This window comes from Coenobita brevimanus, chromosome 103, assembly GCF_032717465.1.
Source record: "Coenobita brevimanus isolate Jiangsu-jjx chromosome 103, ASM3271746v2, whole genome shotgun sequence".
Taxonomy (NCBI): domain Eukaryota; kingdom Metazoa; phylum Arthropoda; class Malacostraca; order Decapoda; family Coenobitidae; genus Coenobita; species Coenobita brevimanus.
Window position 1 is genome coordinate 1263856 of NC_137056.1, and position 9329 is coordinate 1273184.

Genomic DNA, 9329 nt, shown 5'->3' on the forward strand with positions numbered 1-9329 from the left:
CATCAGTTACTCATTTCCTGCTCCCGCTGCCAGACCCATACCGATACCAGCAGACTGAGTCATCCCCTCAACATACAATCCCATGAAGCAAGTTTCTAGTACAGTGCTACTTACAGATCACCTTGTATATGAATCACCCGGTACACACGGCACGCCCTCGCAGGGCTCTGTTTGGTGAGCCACAGCTCGCAAATGCGAGTATTTTTTCCCTTCGGTGAACAAATTTTACATGCAAGTCGCCTTTTGGCGAGGAGAAAATACATCCACTTTAAAACCCAGTAAACTACACAAGTGAATCTCACTTAAATGAACAAAAATGCATCTTGTGATCAATTATTAAGTCTTTCCTTGTCGCCATCGTGGATGTTTAAAACCTCATTATATGATTGTCATCATCACAATGTGTAAATATTTATTGTCGGTAAAATATTTCAGCTTGTACTCAGTTTGGCTGATAAAAATTTATTTGGCTCATAAATCTAAAACCTTAGGAGCCAAATGGCTCACAACCATCGACAGTTAGCAAAAGCCCTGCCTTGTTTTTACAATAGGGATGTGGTATTGATAACTGATTGTAAAACAAATTTGGCATTATAGTGACGGCACGTGAGAAAACAAATGTATAACAAGAAAATGGCCATCACAGTGATCATACTAAACAAAAAGCAAGTTGTAAAAATGAACATGACCTCAAATTCTTATTGCCTGCATAAAGAACAATCATAAAACAAAGATGTGCTGTACCAGATATCCAGATTAACAAATACATACATTCAGTGGTTCTTTCTTTCTTTCTATATGAAAAAGTGACAAATATGACAGACTGGGATGGAACTGGCCAACAAAAAATATTTCTGAGTGGAGAGGGATAGGAGACATCTTCCATAATACTGGGTATTAAAGACTGATGATTATGATGATGATGATGATGATGAAGATGACTTCCTACATATTATGAGGTGCATATACAAAATACAGGGCACATGAAAATAAACAATTTTGCTTACAAAAATGCCTGAACATTAACAAATTTAACATCACTGCTATCAGTGTCCATCATCATCATCATCATCATCATCATCCAATTCCCCATTACTTTTCAAGAAAATGGAACAGTGTAATTGTCTTACATGTAGGAATCTCCCTGAAGCCGTAATATGTAGTGGACAGCAGTGGTAGTAAACAGATCAGACAGTGAACCACGTAACTAAACCAGATGAAGGTTATTACAATACGTGTAGTTACTAAGCCTTAATTATCTACTCTATATTGGTCAGTCCATCACACACACACACACACACACGCGCATGTTCTATTTCCTTTCTCTGTCATCCTGCTTTTACTGTAACTTGGCCTAAAACTGCCATCTTCCCATCTTGAATGCTGAGCTGTAGCAACAGATTAACACTAAAATATGAAGCTTGTCACAAACATGTGCTACGGAATGCACAGAGCCATAGCAATGTCTATTTCAGCCACTTAACAACATGAAATAATCTGTAAAAGGACAAATACCTGGGCCAAGTTAAGGTGAAAAGGGCATAGTACTGCATATAAAAGGGAGTAAATATACATGTTTATTCTGTACATTTAATTCTGGTTAAAATAAAAAGATATTGAATATAAACATATCATATATTGTGCATGTGCAGAGAATGGAGAGAAAGAAAGAGCCTGACCATAGTCGCGGCGAGAGACTCTCAGGTTTTCATTATCGTACCCAGGCAACCTACCATTCAAAAGTGCATCTGATTTCGTATCATATTATACATGAAGCATATTATTATGCACGAGTATATTATACATGAATACTAATATACACGAATCACATGTGTCTCATATTATGCACAAAATCAGATGCACTTTTGAATGGTAGGTTGCCAGGACACGATAATAACAACCTCAGAGTCGCGCGCCGCGACTATAGAAGAGATTACAGTATGTGAGTGAATCGGACCGAGGGAGGGGAGGGAGAGAGGATGTGATGGAAGGATTAGGTACATCATAGAGAGGGGTATGAGTTGGCGAGAGGATAACCTGAAGGTGGACAGGATGACAGAGATTTGCTTGTGGCTAACCCTTACATGACTAAGGCATCTGGCAACAAAGACAGATACAGATAGATATAGACATACAACTAGCATAAACTATATACCGTACTGTATTCATACCAAACTTGGATATCATTTATAGCTACCAGTCTAAAAAAGAAATACATTTTGGGCAAGTCACAGAAAAAGATACTGGCATGAGCCTAAAGAGATGGAAAGACAAGCGTATACCTGTGATCTATCGGTACCTAAAATACTATGCCAGCGGCAGTATCACTGGGTATAACCATTTCCCATTATACAATGTGGTGCATTTTATTTCAATATTGCTGCCACACCTCCAATAATTATAATAATAAGAGAAAGAACAAGTAGCTACTCACATTGTATCTCTTCTTGTAGCTGGTGTAGTGAGGGCTGTGGCTGTGCCAGGATGGGGGGTGGGGGGGTGTCATCCTCTCCCCCTCCCCCTCCATTATCACCATCATTATCCTGAAACAAAATTGGAATTACTAAAACTGAAACCTCAAAAATCTACTTCATCAGCTGACTACTAAATACTGAAGTCATGAAACAAGTGGTGTGGTGTGGGGAGGTGGTGGTAAGGTGGGAAAGTAACAGGATGTTGACTGAAAAAAAAGCAAAACTGTTTCCCTGATAATGCAGGGAACAGTTGGGTTGTATTCAAATGTCATGAACGTCATCTAAACAGATCTAACAAAAGAAAATAAAGAAACACAAAAATCTCCATTACTTTCACACTAGCAAAAAAAAAAAATATATAATCCAATCGGACTGAGCCTGTGTAGGTTTATAACCAAGGTGTGGTTGGGGTTTGCTGCTCATATTATGCCACTCACGGATGAGTGAGGCTGGTCACTCTAATCTTAAACGTCAGGTCCAACTTGCCTAGCCCCGGGTTCCTACACTCCTTATGGGGCGACATAGAATTGGATGATGGATGGATGGACATACTGTACAGTATACAGATAGTTTAATTGTGTGTGTGTGTGTGTGTGTGTGTGTGTGTGAACTAAGAAGCAATGTGACAACACTGAACAGGAATTAAAAATAAAGATTAAAAAAACAACTTGCAGAGTTGCAGCAGGCAGGGTTAGTAATGAAGCAAAGCAGACTACATTATACTGTAAGGAGCTGGTCGATGTTGGGACCATACTTCAGTACTAAACAGGTATTATGGTGCTTCCGAACTAAAATTACACTTGGCCATTACTCATACCCTTCCACATCTGCCCATACTCCCTCACTGTAATTCTAATTTGGAGTGGGTTACAGTTACAGGCGATGGGAGTTAAGAGTGAACGAGTATGGATGGGTGTGGAACTGTGTGAGTCACATCATGTGTAATTCTCATTTGGATTGAATTACAGACAACTGCCAGTGTGGTTAACTGTCTCCTGCCCAGCCACTGTAATTAATATCAACTTGTGAGATACCTGGGCATCCAAGTGCTTTCAACAACTCATATACAACACAGGAGTTCACCAGGTGACAGACACAATATAATGCTACAGCTAATGGTAACTGTCCATCCATTCCTACTAGGTTAGGAAAAATGCTTAAATCTATGCCTATAAAATAAATAAATAAATACAGCAAATAAATAAATCAGTCTCAGTCTTTCCCTAAAAAAAAAAAAAAAAAAAAAAAAGTCTAATCTACATACAGGCCCCTAATTATACTACTGGGTGAACGGAGATAGTGAAGAAACAAACTCCGTCCAACAGTTTAATCAGCATGAGAATCTAACAAGAGTTCTTGCAGTTGCATGCTGGATATGGTATGAAATGCACATCTGGCTCCCTTTGTGTTTTACTACGGGGTGTCTACCTAACACCATTATGGTAATGACCTTAAAGTGTGATTATACCCACTCAGTTTATGCCACTTTGTATGGTGGCAACACATTCCATCCAAGCAAAAAAACGCTACAGTTATCTTCCCTATATATGAGTCTGCTTAACTTGTTCTCAACACTTCTTTTTCACGCAGATGGTCTCTTTCACTGCATATGTTTTACTCTGTACAGAAGAACCTAACCTTCACTGTAATACATTCTTCCATTGACTACGTACATCATACACTATTTATACAGAAAGCTAGTGGTATCTTTTAACACAAACAGCCAAGGGATGTCTTTCATTTTATTTTTGCCACCTCCTAATGATTGTGTTCAGCATGCAATGGACTTCTTGATTTGCAGATGTCAGACGTACCCTTGATAAACTCTATCAATACAAGGAGCCTTTCCTTAGTTGATTAAACTGGTCAGATGCAGCAAGAATACATTGTCACTACTAGCTGTCACCTGAATTGATGGGTTAAAAATATGACAATCTCTGAAGGATATCCAAAACAATGTTCTGTGGGACAGGAGGAAATTGTTAATCCGAGAGGAATGAAGTACCAGATACCGAATCCTGTTTGAAGAGAAAATCAAAACAAGTCATCCAATATAAAGTACCGGTACGGTATAGTCAACTTCTGAATTAAAGTACCTGTATGTAATGTTAAGAGGAGCTTAATGACAGACAGACAGACAGACAAGAACATCACACAGGACAGGATGCCAGCCATGCAATTTTGACATCCATCCTACTCATTCTGTCAGCTTAATAGTCTGCTACATACAAAAATGACCATGCAAGTACTCTCAGAGGCAAGACACAAATTGAAGGAAATTCTCTACACAGCACACCAACTTTCTGATCTTAAAAATTCTGACTTCAAACTTATCACTCCAAAACATTTACTACACACAAAACCAGCCATGCACTGCCTCTCATGGTAAACCCATTGGATATCAGTGGCATTTTCACTTTCATTCTTACAATCTCCAAACTACCTTACAGCACTATATTCAACTCAACATAGCTCAGCAGTTCTGAAGGGTTTTATTCAGGATATCATGTTCTCCTCCTTATCATGAGTTCTAAAAAAGAAAAAAAGAAAGGGGGGGGAACAGAAGGGGGGGGGGTTCAAACTTTACCGGTTGACAATCTGAACACAACACATTCAACTTCCTGTCTTCCAAGGCATTTCTTATCACAGCATCACAATTTGCAGCAAACACCTCCAAACACTTTCCATTTCATCTAGGACTGTATTCTCATCAGGCAAGGAGGCTCCCCAGCATTCTTCTTTACCAGTTCACTTCTTTATCTGGTAGCTACTGTACATGATTATTCTCTTGTATGAGCAAGTAAAATTTGAGCAGATAGTAATAAGACATCACTTTAGAAAATGGAGCAACAACTGCAGTATGCAAAATATATTGCTAAAGAAGATGTGCCACTAAGCCTTCTTTGCCACTGAGATTAAGGCTCATATGGTCATATACTGAGCAGCTTTGGATATCTGGCAACACCTCTTCCTTGGCCATTCATTTTGTATACCTGTTTTACATTTCATTGTACAGTATGCAACTGATCTAAAGTAAGCATATACCGGTATTTAGGTGATAAAAATTGCATCCAGGAGAATTTTATGTGAAATATATAAAATACAATACCTCTTTACGGAGGAGACGCCTATAGCTTCCTTAGCTGACAAGAACACAGCCCCAAACTACAAACAACCATGCTCAAGCCTCACAATCATCCTACCCCATCAACAGTCACTGTGCCATTGTAAACACATGTCCTCTTCCTCTTGGGTGAATTCTCCCAGTGCGCCACCTCATCCAGCTTGTTCTTGAACGACTGTGAGGGTCGGGCAAGGAGCAAGGTGAGATGAAGTTTGTTTGTGCATCTGTGGGACCAACTAACCTAATCTCGTGTACCTACCATATTTGTTACACTACACAGTATATAGCCTAATATGGATAGTACAGTTCCTCCCATACTTACCAACTTACTTGGCTGCGAGCTGGTTTGTGTCTCAAAAATGTCATAAATCAAAATGTACCTGTACTAATATCAATGGTCAAATATGTAAAAAAATTTTGAATATGTAAAAAAAAAAAAAAAAAAAAAAAAATACTGTACCAACTGCTTTGAGTTTAATTATTAATGTCACTGTCAATAAGTCTTTATACAATATGTACTGTACAGTATTGTATGTAGTATTTTACTGATATCATTGAAAAAATAAGTCAGTAAATGCTCCTCCAGAGCAGTTTGTTTCTTCAGAAGTCTATAATTTAAAAATCTGTAAGCAGGGGGGCAACTGTACTGAAATGTGGGGTAGTAACAATTTCCAAAACTGCTATATAAATATTTCATTTATGTATAGTATTGTAGCTAAGTGTAATATTTACAGATACGGTATCAAACGTATGCTCTTACCCCTTAATAATAGCAGAAGTTACTCTTTATCACTGCTGGTGACAGTGATACACTATCAAGGAAACATGTCTTGCCAATCCCACCTACAGCTTGCAGTGTACCAGTATACTATTACCACCCACACTTGTTATCATCCCATGTTACTGTACTTATCTCAGGTCTAACTAGATCAGTGTGACTAACCAAATCCATCTTGTATCTGGTACTGCCTAATACATCTTGTACTGCCTAACACCTTCCAAACCTCAGTGATGGTACTGGAGACAATGTCTTTAATTCTCTCACTATTGTGTTATTCATGGTAATGCCACACAACACATTTTTAGTATATTCGAGACCGCTCACTGAGGGGGTTTAGGTGGCTTACTGATGGTAGCTGTAATAAAAGCACCTTTACGTGACCAATCACAAACTGTCCCCTACCATAACAGTGTTTATGTTATACAACACTATCATACATTAGGGTTTACCATCCTGCTTCGCTCATACAGTACTAGCAACTACTGCCTGCACCTGTCACCAACACAAGCACCTCACCCTTCCAGTATTCATCCTAACACATCACATTGACAAGTTTTGAAGTTCCATGATTCATCAACTAGGACGGAAAGGGAGTTACCATAACAGTTTTTACCTTCTCAAAGATGAATCCTGGAAGAGGCAGTCACACCAGTGACTCCAGCTCATGATCTCCCAAACTGTCTCCCTCAAACGTACGGCCACTGTGGTCGAGGTTTCTGTGCTCTATCGGTTCCAGATAATCAAATTTCTGTTTCTAAGAAGCCCATACTTTATCAAGTTTTCTCTCAAACTCACTGCCTCTGGTAAATCATTCCATGCATCCATGACTCTGTTACAGAACAAATACTTCCTCATATTTAATCGTGCTCTTTGTTTGCATCATTTCTTTTTACCTTCAACCATTATCATGTCTGCAGTAAATATGAATGAGTTCTGGTCATTTCCGCCAGAAGTCATTTAGGCTGTAACTTAACCTAACCTAACTTCAGCAATATCATCTTGATAAGGTTTGGTTATTTGGGTTGTTTAGGCCATTTAGGCATTAGGCAATCTAGCTGTTTGCCAGCTTGGACATTATGGCCAAACTGACAACCAAAATGAAGAGGACCCATGTGAATCACCTGTCAAAACCTAAGGTACAGTTTGCAGGCCTGTTCAAAAATACAAACCAATAAAAAAAGAAAAAACAAAAAATCTAGGGTGATATTTCACTTATGTGGAATATTTAATGGTGTACACTTCACTTACAATGCAAGATGTCTATCATTTTCATTCTTGAAGCTAACATGCTAATCTATATATGCAAAACAATCTCTCTCTCTCTCTAGCTATGTGTAAAAGGAACTTAGACAAAAAGTTAACCTTGTATATAAAAAACAAATGGTAATTCTTTACCAAACAGCTACAGCAATTCCATGTAGCCTATATCATTACAAACTCATAATCTCAAAGTAGGTAATTTTGGTACATAAGCAACACATAGCTCACTATTACATTGTGACTGCAAGAAGTGATTGGAAAAATACACCTATTTTGGGGTATTTAAGAAAGCAGCCAGGTTGCCCAAGGCAATGTTTACCAACGATCTCTCCGACTAGCCACTTTGTTTACCAACCATCGCTCCGACTGGATGTGTCAGTGTATCCCGTGTCAAAGGAATGAGATTTTTAATGATTTAACCAAACCAAACCTAATCCTGCCTAACCAAACTTGTCTGACAGCCAGCTTTCAAATTTAAAGATGCGCATTATGAACGTTAAATATGGCCAGCTACCGGCAGATGTCGGTGGAATTTTTACGCATTCTAAATCCTCATTTATAACATTCAAAGGTAAGTCTATAAAAAACTTAATAGCTGTGGTAATCCAGGAATAACAACAGGTAGCCCGTGAAAGGCTCATTTCAATAGAGAATATGGAAAGGCCATGCCCATTTGGTAAAGAATTAATACACAAATAATATTATTATATTATGTATAACCCAGCTTGTCATAAATTTTTAAAAAATAAATAAATCATGAGTAATATCCCTCAAAATGATTATAAGAGGATTTTGTTGCACAACTACTTAAAATAGCTGAACAATAATGCCTATAATAAAATTATAAAGATTTCATTAAAATGATTTGTAATTTCCCAATTCAACCCTGAAGTCTTGCCTTCACCTGAATTCCAACAAATAATGAAGTGCTGAAATACAATAAAATATATAAAAAGAAAATTTAAATGTACTCTACCAAAATACACTGAAAAATATGTGATTAAAAGTATGATGTCCCTACCCTATTACTGCTTGCATGAAAGTCAAGCGGCTGGGATTATCCACATTACCGTACTACGACCTGTCAATTGTAATTTTTTCTCTTCAGTACTAACAACATATGCAGTTTCGAAAGGAAGCCAGACATTCATAATGATAATGATGCTGTGAGACTTTAAAACATCATGACAACCATCCAAGTTTATTAAAAATGATAACGAACTATACAGGCTGGAGGCTTCGCTACTCCTGAAGGGCGGGACAAAAATAGTTGCGGACAAGAGGCCATTTTACCTTAATCTCTTCCCCTCTCCAGCCAACTTTAGTACTCTACTTAAAATACGGACGCTACTGACCTTCACTCTTCCTATATCCTTCTTCCTCCTTCCCTCCTCAGCATCCATCACTATAAATTAAGTTTCCACGTCGTCATAACGAGCGAACCGTGTTGACAAAGTTCTCAGCTGAGCAATTACAGTTTCCGTCACTGAACATTTCGCCAACCACATTTATTTTCTTGAACAATGACACTGTTGAGCTATTTAGAGGCTGTTGTAATGATAAAATGTGGCACAAAATTAAAAACTATAACCAACAGTTCTTATCTTAATTTTACAAAACTACATCATCTTTTAGGCTTATAATTAAATAAATGTTGTCTTATTACAGTTTTCTAACGCAGTCCATGTTC

The 9329-nt window shown here is 38.0% G+C and overlaps 1 protein-coding gene across 1 annotated transcript in view; it reads right to left on the minus strand.

Moving 5' to 3' along the window:
• Positions 1–9075, minus strand: part of LOC145415549 (uncharacterized) — a 113814-nt gene extending 104739 nt beyond the window's left edge. The window contains exons 1-2 of the mRNA XM_080284772.1: positions 8995–9075; positions 2435–2543 (exon numbers count right to left, since the gene is read on the minus strand). Of these exons, the coding sequence (XP_080140898.1) occupies positions 2435–2543; positions 8995–9042 (157 nt within the window). The 5' untranslated portion in view covers positions 9043–9075. The remainder of the gene's footprint in view (positions 1–2434; positions 2544–8994) is intronic.
• Between the last annotated feature and the right edge of the window lie 254 nt (positions 9076–9329).